At 45.4% G+C, this 16,471-nt stretch overlaps 1 protein-coding gene across 1 annotated transcript in view; it reads left to right on the plus strand.

Moving 5' to 3' along the window:
• Window positions 1-9,692: 9,692 nt before the first annotated feature.
• LOC140716735 (uncharacterized) overlaps window positions 9,693-16,471 on the plus strand; it is a 37,879-nt gene continuing 31,100 nt past the window's right edge. Inside the window, exon 1 of the mRNA XM_073029542.1 lies at window positions 9,693-10,607. Coding sequence (XP_072885643.1) covers window positions 9,837-10,607 — 771 coding nt within the window. The 5' untranslated portion in view covers window positions 9,693-9,836. The remainder of the gene's footprint in view (window positions 10,608-16,471) is intronic.

Genomic DNA, 16,471 nt, shown 5'->3' on the forward strand with positions numbered 1-16,471 from the left:
CTAAGAAACCGCATTTCTGTTACTTCGAAGTTTCTTTGGAGTTCTGGTGTTTCCAGTCCATGTTTCTGAAGCATACAGCAAGATTGACCAGATGTCACATTTTAGTAGCCTAAACCCTGTTATAGAATTGTGTCTGCTGGTAAAAATCGTTTTGTGGAAGTTGGTTTTGGTAATACCAATTCTACTTTTTATTTCTTCTTTACTTCCAGCATCTTGTGATATAGACAGATAGACAGACATACATTATTGATCCCGAGGGAAATTGGTTTTTGTTACAGTTGCACCAACCAAGAATAGAGTAGAAATATAGCAAAATAAAACCCAAGTAATGAAATAATATTAAGTAAATTATGCCAAGTGGAAATAAGTCCAGGACCAGCCTATTGGCTCAGAGTGGCTGACATTCCGAGGGAGGAGTTGCAAAGTTTGATGGCCACAGGAAGAAATGACTTCCTATGCATCTCGGTGAAATGAGTCTCTGGCTGAATGTACTCCTGTGCCTAACCAGTACATTATGGAGTGGATGGGAGACATTGTCCAAGATGGCATGCAATCTGGACAGCATCCTCTTTTCAGACACCACCGTCAGAGAGTCCAGTTCCACCCCCACAAAATCACTGGCCTTACGAATGAGTTTGCTGATTCTGTTGGTGTCTGCTACCCTCAGCCTGCTGCCCCAGTACACAACAGCAAACATAATAGCACTGGCCACCACAGACTCGGAGAACATCTTCAGCATCGTCCGGCAGATGTTAAAGGACCTCAGTCTCCTCAGGAAATAGAGACGGCTCTGACCCTTCTTGTAGACAACCTCAGTGTTCTTTGACCAGTCCAGTTTATTGTCAATTCGTATCCCCAGGTACTTGTATTCCTCCACCATATCCACACTGACCCTTTTGATGGAAACGGGTCACCGGTGCCTTGGCCCTCCTCAGGTCCACCACCAGCTCCTTAGTCTTTTTCACATTAAGCTGCAGATGATTCTGCTTGCACCATGTAACAAAGTTTCCCACCGTAGCCCTGTACTCAGCCTAATCTCCCTTGCTGATGCATCCAACTATAGCAGAGTCATCAGAAAACTTCTGAAGATGGCAAGACTCTGTGCAGTGGTTGAAGTCCGAGGTGTAGATGCTGAAGAGAAAGGGAGACAGAACAGTCCCCTGTGGAGGCCCCAGTGCTGCTGACCACTCTGTCTGACACACAGTGTTGCAAGCGCACGTACTGTGGTCTGCCAGTCAGGTAATCAATAATCCATGACACCAGGGAAGCATCCACCTGCATCACTGTCAGCTTCTCACCCAGCAGAGCAGGGCGGATGGTGTTGAACGCATTGGAGAAGTCAAAAGACATGAGCATCACAGTGCTCGCCGGCTTGTCCAGGTGGGCGTAGACACGGTTCAGCAGGTACATGATGGCTTCCTCAAATCCTAGTCGGGGCTGATAGGCAAACTGGAGCGGGTCTAAGTGTGGCCTAACCATAGGTCGGAGCTGCTCTAGAACAAGTCTCTCCAGGGTCTTCATGATGTGGGAGGTCAATGCCACCGGTCTGTAGTCATTGGAGCCACTGGGGCACGGTGCCTTCGGTACAGGGACGAGGCAGGACGGCTTCAACAGCACAGGAACCCTCTGGAGACTCAGGCTCAGGTTGAAGACATGGTGTAGAACCCCAAATAGCTGGGGGGCACAGGCTTTGAGCACCCTGGGGCTGACACCATCCGGGCCTGCAGCCTTGCTTGTGGGTGGAGAGGTTTCAGATGTCTTCTCACCTGTTCAGCTCTGAAGCCCATCATGGTGGTTTCAGGTGGGGGAGGGATGTCGTCATGAGAGCAGGGTGGGAGGCTGTGAGGAGGGGTAGGAGGGGAGAGTGGAGTATGTGTTGGTTGGGGGCCGACAACAGATGAATCGTGGGGGATGGGCAGAGGCCACAGTGTCAAATCTGTTGAAGAACAGGTTAAGTTTGTTGGCCCTGTCCACACTGCCTTCAGCTCCTCTGTTGCTAGTTTGCCGGAACCCAGTGATGGTCCTCATCCCACTCCAGACCTCTCTCATGTTGTTCTGCTGGAGTTTCCACTCAAGCTTCCTCCTATACCTGTCTTTAACCTCCCTGAACTTGGCTTTCAGGTCCCTCTGTATTGTCCTCAGCTCCTCCCTATTTCCATCTCCAAACGCCCTCTTTTTAGTGTTCAGGATGTCCTTAAAGCCCTTTGTTACCTATGGCTTGTTATTTGAATAACGAATAACAAGTAACAATATAAAGCTACCAAGGTAATTAAAGCTGGCGTTTTGTTCAACCTCTTGGTTACTGATGTACAACTTGCCGTTGGGAGTATCCTGCTGTTTCGATGTTACCATACTTTTGTTTTTTACAGTTGATGGTTAGACCAGAATCTGCACTTGTTTGCATTACTTTGCCTAGGAGGATTTGTAGGTCTTCTGTAGCACTTGCTATTAGGGTGGTATCGTCCGCATATCTTATATTGCTGATGTTAACACCTCAAATTTTTATCCCATCTAGGTCTTCTATTTCTCTGAGAATCATTTCACTATAGATATTTTAAAATTCCAATGAGGCAACGCGTCTCTGTCTAAATCCTCTTTAAATTTTAGTCCAACTACTTATATTATTATCAGTTTTTACCACCGCCGTTTGGTTCCAATATGAATTGTGAAGTAGTTGTTCTTCCCTTCCGTCAGTGTTTAGTGAGAATTTGAAATAATACAAAGTATCAAAATGTCTTATGCCATATTGGGCGATTTCCGATCGCTGCTTTTAGTTAAATTAAGGGTTAACCATTTTAACATTAGCATAATCCAAGCCTACGCACCAACAAATGATGGGGACGAACAGGATAACAACAAGTTTTATGAAGATCTCGACAGGGCAATGTAAATCTCAGGATATAAAACTAGTCATGGGAGATTTTAACGCCAAAGTTGGACAGAAAACGGTTGATAATATTATAGGACCCTTTGGGCTGGGGAGGAAATTGAAAACGGAGAAAGGTTTACTGACTGGTGTGTCAGATACAACCAAGTGATCACTAATACTTGGTATAAAAACCATCCACTTAAATTATGTCCTTGGATTAGCCCTGGAGATAGAACAAAGAATCAAATGGATTTCATTACCATCAATGAACCCTTTAGAAATAATATCACAAATTCTGAATCCTACTCAGGAGTAGACTGTTGTTCAGATTACCATCCAGTAATAGCTACCATCAAAACAAAATTAAAGAAACTGAAACGTGGAAAAAAGAGAAGTCGTTGTTGGGAGAACTTAAAAAAGATGGCATACTTAGCAACAATTCAAGACAGCTGTAGAAGAACACATCAATGAAAACGAAACAACACCTATTTGGGACAGATTTAAATATGCTATACAACAAGCAGCAGGGGAGATAATCCAAATACAAGAAACACAACACACCAACAAGGGGTGGATAACCCAAGAAATTCTACATCTGATGGAACAAAGAAGGTTAGTGAAGAATAATGAAGTGCAATTCAGAGAGCTAAACAGACAAGTGTGCAATATTGCAAAGGAAGAATGGTTAAATCAAAAATGCAATGAAGCAGAAGGCCATATTAACAACGGCAAAGGAATGGACAAGAAAATTAAAGAAATTATGGAATTAAGAAAACCTCCTCTACAGAATGCATAAGATCAGCAGACAGATCCAGATGAAGTATGTGGGAGGAGGATTCAGTATATAGAGCAGCTGCCTGAGGATAATAGAGGGGAACCCCCAGATATTAAACACCCTAATTCTGGCCCACCTATTACCAAAGAAGAAAAAACTAAAGCAATGTAAAGCATGAAACGTGGTAAAGCCACTGGACTTGAGGAAACCTCAGTTTACAAGCCCTAGAAGATCTGGGCATAGATATTCTTTTTGAACTGTTTAATGGCATATATGAGTCTGCTGTATTGCCTGATGATCGCTTGAAATCTGTACTTATAGCTCTGCCAAGAATTCCTGGAATTATTGACTGCGAAAATTATAGAACAATCTGTCTTAAGATTCACCTAATAAAGATTTTGTTGAGAATTGTTCTGAGATGAATTAAAAATAAGTTAAGGCCAGAAACTTCCAAGTAAAACATGTACTGATGAGAAATGGTCTCAGTGAAGGTCCGAGAGTGGAAAATGAACCGGTGTTCAGCCCCACAGCTCCGTGCCAAACAAGAACCCCTGTCTGAGTCTGTCCCATCCGTCTGTGCTTGACAGTGCCAGTGTCTTTTATCTTCCTTCTCAACCTCGTTCTCCTGCCTTCTCCCCATAACATTTGACGCCTTTACAGAAAATCTTTGGGATCAACGGCAATACGCATTTTCAACAGTTCATCTTTCTGCGACAGGAGAACACACTTCGGAGATCAACAGTCTCTGTATTTTTATTACATACATTATTATTATTACGCATTGGTGCAGTATTATTGTGTATATTATTATTCCCGGTTTATTTTTAGTAAAGTCTGCACACTGCTAATTGTGTTCCTGAATGTCGCTGCTGTAACGAAAGAATTCCCCACTCGGGATCAATAATGTATTTATTTATTATTATCAACATCATCATGATTATTCTGCAGTCCTTTATCTCTTTCATCAATTTTCCCAGCTCTTTACTTCAGGCCTGACCAATCTGATGTATCACCTCCCCTCCACCTCACATTCTTTCTCCCTCCCTTCCTTTCCAGTCCTGAAGAAGGGTCTCTGTCTGAAACGCCGACTGTTCTCTCCCCTCCATCGTTGTTTTCTGCCCCCCTGAGTTCCTCCAGCATTTTGTGGGTGTTGCTTTGGATTTCCACATCTGCAGATTTTTTTTAAAATCCTATTTAAACAAATGCGCATGCGTGGGCGTCACAGCCCGTCGCGAATATTGCGCATGCGCTCAGTAGATGAGAGGCTCGCAGGGATCGGACGCAGGTAGGAGCGGGGCCGCGGGTGGGAGCTTAATCACCGGCGTCTGCACCGCGATTGAAGGAACATTACTATGAGCTCCGTCCCCACAGGTCCGGCACCTCAGAACAGTCCCAGCCCCACGATTTACCCGAGTGACGGGGAGTTTACGGCTGATTGAGAGCTGGCGGCGCCGCCATTTCTGTGGCGCATGCGCATTGCTGGGTCCTTAGATGGCGAATAGATAGATAGATACTTTATTCATCCCCATGGGGAAATTCAACATTTTTTCCAATGTCCCATACACTTGTTGTAGCAAAACTAATTACATACCATACTTAACTCAGTAAAAATATGATATGCATCTAAATCACTATCTCAAAAAGCATTAATAATAGCTTTTAAAAAGTTCTTAAGTAGTTTACTTAAATACATTAAATACAATCAACCCCGGCACTTTAACATACCTTACTCCTGGCGGTTGAATTGTAAAGCCTAATGGCATTGGGGAGTATTGACCTCTTCTTCCTGTCTGAGGAGCATTGCATCGATAGCAACCTGTCGCTGAAACTGCTTCTCTGTCTCTGGATGGTGCTATGTAGAGGATGTTCAGGGTTTTTCATAATTGACCGTAGCCTACTCAGCGCCCTTCGCTCAGCTACCGATGTTATACTCTCCAGTACTTTGCCCACGACAGAGCCCGCCTTCCTTACCAGCTTATTAAGATGTGAGGCGTCCCTCTTCTTAATGCTGCCTCCCCAACACGCCACCACAAAGAAGAGGGCGCTCTCCACAACTGACCTATAGAACATCTTCAGCATCTCACTACAGACATTGAATGACGCCAACCTTCTAAGGAAGTACAGTCGACTCTGTGCCTTCCTGCACAAGGCATCTGTGTTGGCAGTCCAGTCTAGCTTCTCGTCTAACTGTACTCCCAGATACTTGTAGGTCTTAACCTGCTCCACACATTCTCCATTAATGATCACTGGCTCCATATGAGGCCTAGGTCTCCTAAAGTCCACCACCATCTCCTTGGTCTTGGTGATATTGAGACGCAGGTAGTTTGAGTTGCACCATATCACAAAGTCCTGTATCAGTTTCCTATACTCCTCCTCCTGTCCATTCCTGACACACCACACTATGGCCGTGTCGTCAGCGAACTTCTGCACATGGCAGGACTCCGAGCTATATTGGAAGTCTGATGTGTACAGGGTGAACAGGACTGGAGAGAGCACGGTCCCCTGCGGCGCTCCTGTGCTGCTGACCACCGTGTCAGACCTACAGTCTCTCAACCGCACATACTGAGGTCTCTCTGTCAGGTAGTCCACTATCCAATCCACCATGTGAGAGTCTACTCCCATCTCCGTTAGTTTGTGCCTTAAGATCTTGGGCTGGATGGTGTTAAAGGCACTAGAGAAGTCCAGGAATGTAATCCTCACAGCACCACTGACCCCATCTAGGTGAGAGAGGGATTTGTGCTGCAAATACGTGATAGCATCCTCCACTCCCACCTTCTCCTTATACGCAAACTGAAGAGGATCCCGGGCGTGCCTGGTTTGTGGCCTCAGATTCTGTATTATCAGCCGCTCCATGGTCTTCATCACGTGCGACGTCAAGGCAACAGGTCTGAAGTCATTCAACTCCTTTGGTTGTGGTTTCTTCGGTACCGGGACAATACAGGATGTTTTCCACTGTCTGGGTACTCTTCTCTGCTCCAGGCTCATGTTGAAGATGCGCTGTAGTGGTTCTCCCAGCTCAGTCGCACAGGCCCTCAGTAATCGTGGGGAAACTCCATCCGGTCCCGCCGCCTTGCTGGTACAGATCTTCCTCAGTTGACCTTCCACCTGTGCAGCCGTAATCCTGGGCGTGGGCAAGGTCTCCTGTGAGTGGCTATTTTCCTGTGAGGGAAGTAAGCCTGGTGTGGAATTCTGCGGTGAGGATGAGATTGTGCTGTCGAACCTATTGAAGAAGTTGTTCAGCTGGTTCGCTTTCTCCACATCTCCACTTATGTTTGCCCCCCGCTTTGCACCGCATCCGGTGATGATCTTCATCCCATCCCACACCTCCTTCATGCTTTTTTTCTGCAGCTTTTGTTCTAGCTTCCTCCTATACTGCTCCTTTGCCCCCCTTATCTGTACTCTGAGTTCCTTCTGAACTCTTAAGCTCCAACCGATCACCATCTTTAAAGGCTTTAAAGATAGACAGCTTACTTGTTCTTGGTGTCTGCTGGGTAAAGAGTCATCCATGGGTGACACTACCAGCATTGTCCCCTTAGAATATGCCCAAATACTGCGACCCCCAGCCATGCCAATCCGAGGATCAGTACCTCGGAACAAAAATATACTGTCCAGTCAGTGGAAGTGTAAATTAGTGCTGTATGGCTAAAAGAAATCCTCCCGTCAGCTTTAGTTCTCTGTGTAAATAACGATATGAAACACCTTGTTCTCGATGACAAGTGACTTGTAGCTTGCACATCACAAAGGTGCCCCATTCCAATGAGAATAACTACTGCCCACCCCTTCATAGTCATTGCCATCGATGGGTTCATCACTGTCAATCAGCTGGGGGTGGGAGGGGATCCCAGTAATTAGAAAATCTCCAGGATCCGACATGTAGTAACAAGTTCACTTTGTTGTGTTGTGGAGCATGACCAGCACTTGAAATGATACCAAAAATCAGGACAAATTGAGCCAAGACACAGGTTGATTGAAGGCAGAAATAGCCTATTCTCATACAGAGGGAATACAGTCAGGGAATTTGTTGGTCAGTCAGGATGCCTGATCCGTGACATGTTAGAAGATGAGGAGTTCATATCTAAACATAGAAACAGAAGTCTGCAATATATTACAGGCCCTTCGGCCCACAATATCATGCTGACCATAAAACCTACTCTTGAAACTGTCTAGAGTTTGACTTCCACATAGACCTCTATTATTCTAAGCTCCATGTAGGCACCTAACAGTGTCTGAAAAGACCCTGATTCTATCCGCCTCTACCTTTGAAAAACTTACCTCTGGTATCCCCCTTGTACCTACTTACATGCATCTTAAAACTCTGCCCCTGCATGTTAGCTAGCTCAGCACTGAGAAAAAACCTCTGGCTATCCAGACGATCAATGCCTTTCATCATCTTTTACAACTCTCCTCTGCACCCTTTCCAGAGTATCCACATACTTCCTGTAGTGAGATGATCAGAATTGAACACTGTACAAAAGTGGGGTTCAATGAAAGCCTTATATATCTGTAACAGTACCTCACCGCTTTTGAATTCAGTCCTATGGTTGATGAAGGCTTTCTTAAAAACATTGTCAACCTGCACAGCAGCTTTGCATGTACTATTGACATGGACTGCAAGACCTCACTGATCCTCCAAACTGCCAAGAGTCCTATCATTAATATTGTATTCTGTCTTCAAATTAGACCTACCAAAATGAACCACCAGGTTGAACTCCATCTGCCAATTCTCAGTCCAGTTCTACATCCTATCGATGTCACGCTCTACTGTGACAACCATTCAGACAACCCACAGTACCCACTACATTTGTGTCATCAACAAACTTACAAACACACCCTTCTACTCCTCATCAAGGTCATTTAAAAAATTCACAAAGAGGAGGGGTCCCAGAACAGATCGCTGCAGAATCTCACTGTTCACCATCCTCCATGCAGAACACAAACCATCAACAACCACCCTGTGGCCAAGCTAGTTCTGGATCCACAAAGCAGGTCTCCTTGGGTCCTTCCTCGTTACTTTCTCAATGAGCCTCGTATGGGGAAACTTATCAAAAGTCTTACTGAAAACCACGTACACTACATCCAATGTTCTACCTTCATCAATGTTACATCCCCAAAGAGTTCAGTCAGGTTGGTAAGGCATGACCTGCCCTTGACAAAGCCATGCTGACTACCCCTAATCTGATGCTCATAAGTCCTCCCGCTTAGGATCTTCTCCAACAAATTGCCCACGACTGATGCAAGACTCACTGGTCTATAATTTCCTGGGTTACCTCTACTCCCTTTCTTGAACAATCCTCGGGTGCTTCTCCCATCCCTATTGATGATACAAAGATCATCGCCAGATGCTCAGCAATCTCCTCCCTCACTTCCCACAGTCACCTGCAGTATATCTCAACTTGAGTTGAACTCAGTAATGCCAGAGCTCAAATTGAGTGAAGATCTTATAGAAACATGTAAAATTATGACAGGGATAGATAAGATAGAGGCAGGAAAGTTGTTTCCACTGGTATGTGAGACTAGAACTAGAGGACATCACCTCAAGATTCAGGGCATTTGGGATGGAGATGTGGAGGAACTGCTTTTCCCTGAGGGTGGTGAATATGTGGATTCCTCTGCCCAATGAAGCACTGGAGGCTTCCTCAGTAAATGTATTTGAGACAAAGTTGGATAGATTTTTCCATAGTAGGGAGATTAAGGGCGATGGAGTAAAGGCAGGTTGGTGGAGATGGGTCAGATGACGTTCTCGTGCTCCAATTTCTTATGTTCTCACCACAGACTAAAATCTTACCTGAATAATTGTTCTTCACGCATTGATGTCCTTTCAATTATTCTTACAGGTCTGAAATGGCAGAACAGTTGTGCAAGGGAATCTCAACATGTCAGTTTTGCTCTCTCTGACCGGATATATAAGGAGTGACCAAATATTTTCTTTGCAAGACCAACACATCTGTTGTCGATCCTTGGAAATGAAGAAGTATCTCATCCCAGCTGGAAATGTGCTTTCTGTCTGAAGTGAAGTTTTCTTTTCTAACTCAGTGTTATCTACTGGAGCCGGGGTGCTGAGAAAACACCAGCATTTGTTCACTGAAGATCAGTTCTTCAATTGCAGTGAGATATCATTCTCCTTCTCTCAGTGTGGGAAGGGATTCACTCACAGCCTACCCACAGACACACCAGCGAGTTCACACTGAGAAGATGCCATTGACCTGCTCAGACTGTGGGAAGGGATTCACTCAGTCATCTCAACTGGAGGTGCATCGGCGAATTCACACTGGGGAGTGGCCATTCGTGTGCTCTGCATGTGGGAAGAGATTCACTTGGTCATCCAACCTTGTGAGGCACTACCGCGTTCACACTGGGGAGAGGCCATTCACTTGCTCAGAATGTGGGAAGGGATTTGCTCGGTCATATCAACTGATTGAACATCAGCGAGTTCACACTGGGGAGAAACCATTCAGCTGCTCTGAATGTGGGAGGAGATTCAAAGAATCAGACACACTTGTGAAACACTACCAAATTCACACTGGGGAGAAGCCATTCACGTGCTCTGAATGTGGGAAGGGATTCACTCGGTCATCAGATGTTAAAATACATCAACGAATTCACACTGGGGAGAAACCATTCATCTGCTCTGAATGTGGGAAGGGATTCACTAACTCATCCCACCTTGTGAAGCACTGCCGAATTCACACCGGGGAGAAACCGTTCATCTGCTCAGATTGTGGGAAGGGATTCACTGACTCATCCAAACTTGTGAGGCACTACCCAATTCACACTGGGGAGAACCCATTCAGGTGTTCTGAATGTGGGAAGGGATTCACTCGGTCAACCAGCCTTGTGAAGCACAGCCAAATTCACACCAGGGAGAAACTGTTCACCTGCCCAGATTGCGGGAAAGAATTCAATCGGTCCTCAGACTTTAAAGAACATCAACAAATTCACACTGGCCACTCACCTGTTCTGAATGTGGGAATGGATTCACAAATACATCTCAATTGAATGAACATCAGCGAGTTCACACTGGGGAGAAACTGCTCAACTGTTCAGACTGTGGGAAGGAATTCACTCAGTCATCACATCTGTTCAGACTGGGAATGAAATCACACTTTCATCTTACCTACTGACACACCAGACTGATTTCAGCAGTGAGAGGACGTTGATCTGCTCAGACTGTGGGAAGGCATTGACACACTGATCCACACTGCAGAGACAGTGGTGGGTTCACACTGTGGGGAGGGTGGTCACCTGCTCAGACTGTGGGATGGGTTTCGATCAGTCATTCATCCTTGTGTCGCCCTACCGAGCTTTGACCCATCGATAATCGGAGAGATCAGACGCTTGAGAGGACGTAATTCACTCAGGTTCACCGACCGAGTATTAAAGGCAGTGATTCAGGGCAGGTTATTTTTGAGCTTTCAGCAGTGGCCAATCTGTATTTAGGGTTGATTATCAAGAACAAGTCAGGCAGGAGCAAGTGGAGCGGTCACTGTTGGAGTGGACAGAGTCAGAGCGGAGACTTCACTGCTTTAGCTCTTTAGGTTTCAGTGAGGAGAGCCTTCAGTCAGAGAAGGCAAAATCATGCCAAAGGTAGAATTTTTTTTTGCCCCCTTTTCATTTGTTCAGTTGTAACAGTGGAGATGCCAGGCGGGATAGTGGAAAGCTCCTTTGCGGGATGTGGGAAGGCAGGGGACCCTCCTGTGTCCCTGATAACTACACCTGTGAGAAGGGCATCCAGCTTCAGTTCCAAACAATCCACATTCAGGAGTTGCAGCTGGAACTGGATGAACTCCAGATTATTCGGGAGGCTGAAGGGGTGATAGGTAGGACATTTGAGAGGTAGTTGCATCCAAGAAGCACGGCACAGGAAACTGGGTGACTGTCAGGAAGGGAAGGGGGAAACAGCAAGAGCAGTTTACCCCTGTGTCCATCCCCCTGAACAACACAGATATCAATTTAGATCCTGTCAGGGATGGTGGGGATGACCACGTAAAGTAAGGTCACAGCAGAAGGGTCTCTGGCACTTAGTCTGGCTCTGAGACTGAGGAGGGAAGGGTGGAGAAGAGGCGAGCTGTGGTCAGAGGTTATTCATTCCTTCAGGGAACTGATAGGACGTCCTGTGGGTGAGAATGAGATTCCAGGATGGCATGTGGTCTCCTGCATGCAAGGTTCTGATATATGGTCTGGTCGAGTAACGAGGTTCTGCAAAGGGAGTTCGGGGAGTGAGCTGCTAAGTTAAAGGGCGGCTTATCCAGGGCTGTGATCTCAGGACTGTCATCTGTGCCACGTGCCAAGAATCGGAAGATTATACCGTTTAACACATGGCTAAGGAATTGGTGCAGGAGGGAGGGTATAAGATTTTTGGATCTTCTGAGCTGGTGAGGATTGTTGTGTACAGAGGAGTGCGAGTGTGTTGGGAGGGAGAGCACATCGTTGATGGAGTGCGACTGCGCAGGCCGTCTCTCACACACAGACACATGCAGTGGAGTGTGAGGGAGGGGAGTGAGAAGGGAAAAGGGGAATGAGGAATGAGGAGGATGGAGTTAGGGCTCCCTCACAAAGTCCCTGACTCACCCACCCCACCCCCCTTTGGAATTGGTCCCATTTAATTTTGCAGTATTTTAAGTTTCCACTCACTTAAAGTTCTTATTAAAGACCTTTTTGTATGGGCACGTTGGAGAATTATCTCATTAGTTACCCTATCTCTATATGATATTTTCAGCATTCTTCTAAGAAACCGCATTTCTGTTGCTTCAAAGTTTCTTTGGAGTTCTGGTGTTTCCAGTCCATGTTTCTGAAGCATACAGCAAGATTGACCAGATGTCACATTTTAGTGGCCTAAGCCTTGTTATCATAGAATTGTGTCTGTTGGTAAAAATCGTTTTTTGGAAGTTGGTTTTGGTAATACCAATTCTACTTTTTATTTCTTCTTTACTTCCAGCATCTTGTGATATAGACAGATAGACAGACATACATTATTGATCCCGAGGGAAATTGGTTTTTGTTACAGTTGCACCAACCAAGTATAGAGTAGAAATATAGCAAAATAAAACCAGAAGTAATGAAATAATACTAAGTAAATTATGCCAAGTGAAAATATGTCCAGGACCAGCCTATTGGCTCAGAGCGGTTAGCATTCCAAGGGAGGAGTTGTAAAGTTTGATGGCCACAGGCAGGAATGACTTCCTATGCATCTCGGTGAAATGAGTCTCTGGCTGAATGTACTCCTGTGCCTGACCAGTACATTATGGAGTGGATGGGAGTCATTGTCCAAGATGGCATGCAACCTGGACAGCATCCTCTTTTCAGACACCACCATCAGAGAGTCCAGTTCCACCCCCACAACATCACTGGCCTCACGAATGAGTTTGTTGACTCTGTTGGTGTCTGCTACCCTCGGCCTGCTGCCCCAGCACACAACAGCAAACATAATAGCACTGGCCACTACAGACTCGTAGAACATCTTCAACATCGTCCGGCAGATGTTAAAGGACCTCAGTCTCCTCAGGAAAGAGAGACGGCTCTGACCCTTCTTGTAGACAGCCTCAGTGTTCTTTGACCAGTCCAGTTTATTGTCAATTCGTATCCCCAGGTATTTGTAATCCTCCACCATGTCCACACTGACCCTTTTGATGGAAGTGGGTCACCGGTGCCTTGGCCCTCCTCAGGTCCACCACCAGCTCCTTAGTCTTTTTCACATTAAGCTGCAGATGATTCTGCTTGCACCATGTAACAAAGTTTCCCACCGTAGCCCTGTACTCAGCCTGATCTCCCTTGCTGATGCATCCAACTATGGCAGAGTCATCAGAAAACTTCTGAAGATGGCAAGACTCTGTGCAGTAGTTGAAGTCCGAGGTGTAGATGGTGAAGAGAAAGGGAGACCGGACAGTCCCCTGTGGAGCCCCAGTGCTGCTGACCACTCTGTCTGACACACAGTGTTGCAAGCGCACGTACTGTGGTCTGCCAGTCAGGTAATCAATAATCCATGACACCAGGGAAGCATCCACCTGCATCACTGTCAGCTTCTCACCCAGCAGAGCAGGGCGGATGGTGTTGAACGCACTGGAGAAGTCAAAAGACATGAGCATCACAGTGCTCGCCGGCTTGTCCAGGTGGGCGTAGACACGGTTCAGCAGGTACATGATGGCTTCCTCAAATCCTAGTCGGGGCTGATAGGCGAACTGAAGGGGGTCTAAGTGTGGCCTAACCATAGGTCGGAGTTGCTCTAGAACAAGTCTCTCCAGGGTCTTCATGATGTGGGAGGTCAATGCCACTGGTCTGTAGTCATTGGAGCCACTGGGGCACGGCGTCTTCGGTACAGGGACGAGGCAGGACGGCTTCCACAGCACAGGAACCCTCTGGAGACTCAGGCTCAGGTTGAAGACATGGTGTAGTACCCCAAATAGCTGGGGGGCACAGGCTTTGATCACCTTGGGGCTGACACCATCCGGGCCTGCAGCTTTGCTTGGGGGTGGAGAGGTTTCAGATGTCTTCTCACCCGTTCAGCTGTGAAGCCCATCATGGTGGTTTCAGGTGGGGGAGGGATGTAGTCATGAGAGCAGGGTGGGAGGCTGTGAGGAGGGGTAGGAAGGGAGAGTGGAGTATGTGTTGGTTGGAGGCCGACAACAGATGAATCATGGGGGATGGGCAGGGGCCACAGTGTCAAATCTGTTGAAGAACAGGTTAAGTTCGTGGGCCCTGTCCACACTGCCTTCAGCTCCTCTGTTGCTAGTTTGCCGGAACCCAGTGATGGTCCTCATCCCACTCCAGACCTCTCTCATGTTGTTCTGCTGGAGTTTCCACTCAAGCTTCCTCCTATACCTGTCTTTAACCTCCCTGAACTTGGCTTTCAGGTCCCTCTGTATTGTCCTCAGCTCCTCCCTATTTCCATCTCCAAACGCCCTCTTTTTTAGTATTCAGGATGTCCTTAAAGTCCTTTGTTACCTATGGCTTGTTATTTGAATAACGAATAACAAGTAACAATATAAAGCTACCAAGGTAATTGAAACTGGCCTTTTGTTCAACCTCTTGGTTACCGATGTACAACTTGCCGTTGGGAGTATCCTGCTGTTTCGATGTTACCATACTTTTTTTTACAGTTGATGGTTAGACCAGAATCTGCACTTGTTTGCATTACTTTGGGTAGGAGGATTTGTAGGTCTTCTGTAGCACTTGCTATTAGGATGGTATCGTCCGCATATCTTATATTGTTGATGTTAACACCTCAAATTTTTATCCCATCTAGGTCTTCTATTTCTCTGAGAATCATTTCACTATAGACATTTTAAAATTCCAATGAGGCAACGCGTCTCTGTCTAAATCCTCTTTAAATTTTAGTCCAACTACTTATATTATTATCAGTTTTTACCACCGCCGTTTGGTTCCAATATGAATTGTGAAGTAGTTGTTCTTCCCTTCCGTCAGTGTTTAGTGAGAATTTGAAATAATACAAAGTATCAAAATGTCTTATGCCATATTGGGCGATTTCCGATCGCTGCTTTTAGTTAAATTAAGGGTTAACCCTTTTAACATTAGCATAATCCAAGCCTACGCACCAACAAATGATGGGGACGAAGAGGATAATAACAAGTTTTATGAAGATCGTGACGGCAATGTAAATCTCAGGATATAAAACTAGTCATGGGAGATTTTAACGCCAAAGTTGGACAGAAAACGGTTGATAATATTATAGGACCCTTTGGACTAGGGGAGAAAATTGAAAATGGAGAAAGGTTTGCTGACTGGTGTGTCAGATACAACCAAGTGACCACCAATACTTGGTGTAACGTTCTCGCTCAGGTGTGACGTAACGCCGAGGTAAACGTCGAGATAAACCAGAATCAATGCAAACGAGGCCGCAGTAAGATTAACCATTTACTGTTCACTCTTCACATTAACGCATGGTGAAAACTGTTGAAAAACAATACAAGATTGGTACAGTGTTTGTTTCCTTCTAAATATCACATTTACATTGTGAATGCTTGCAAAGGTAAAGTACAATAACTACATTACATTAAAGTGCAGCATACAGTCAGAATCTAGCTGCTCCATTGGCTGCTTTAGATACACTTCGATACAAACTATCCCGACTCTTTAACTGACGAAAACATAAACCTTACCGACCGTCGTTACTTTTAACAGAATCGGCGTTAACATTTTAACTCAAAATATCGATTATCTAATGACTTACAGCGTTGCTTTCACTGTGTCTTTGGTGCATAGAGAAACCCTAGCCGGCGTTATGGTGGCACATGTGAGTGACCCCCACCCTTGCGTGAATCTCAAACCGGTAATTTCCCACAAGACGCGGCGAACCCGAATGTGACGTCATCGCAGCCGCGATGTGTTACAGACAAATCAATTGATTTAAACAATCCTAACTTTGACTAAAAAAATGCTAACAAATTACTAAGCGAAAATATTATAAACTAAATAACTGCCATAAAGGCAGCACACTTGGTATAAAAACCATCCACGTAGATTGTGTACTTGGATTAGCCCTGGAGATAGAACAAGGAATCAAATAGATTTCATTACCGTCAATGAACCCTTTAGAAATAATATCACAAATTCTAAATCCTACTCAGGAGTAGACTGTTGTTCAGATCACCATCCAGTAATAGCTACCATCAAAACAAAATTAAAGAAACTGAAACGTGGAAAAAAGAGAAGTCGGTGTTGGGAGAACAAAAAATAAGATAGCATACTTAGCAACAATTCAAGACAGCTGTAGAAGAACACCTCAGCGAAAACGAAACAACACCTATTTGGGACAGATTTAAATATGCTATACTACAATCCGCAGGGGAGATAATCCAAATACAAGAAACACA

The sequence above is a fragment of the Hemitrygon akajei genome, chromosome 26 (genome assembly GCF_048418815.1).
Source record: "Hemitrygon akajei chromosome 26, sHemAka1.3, whole genome shotgun sequence".
Classification (NCBI taxonomy): Eukaryota; Metazoa; Chordata; class Chondrichthyes; order Myliobatiformes; family Dasyatidae; genus Hemitrygon; species Hemitrygon akajei.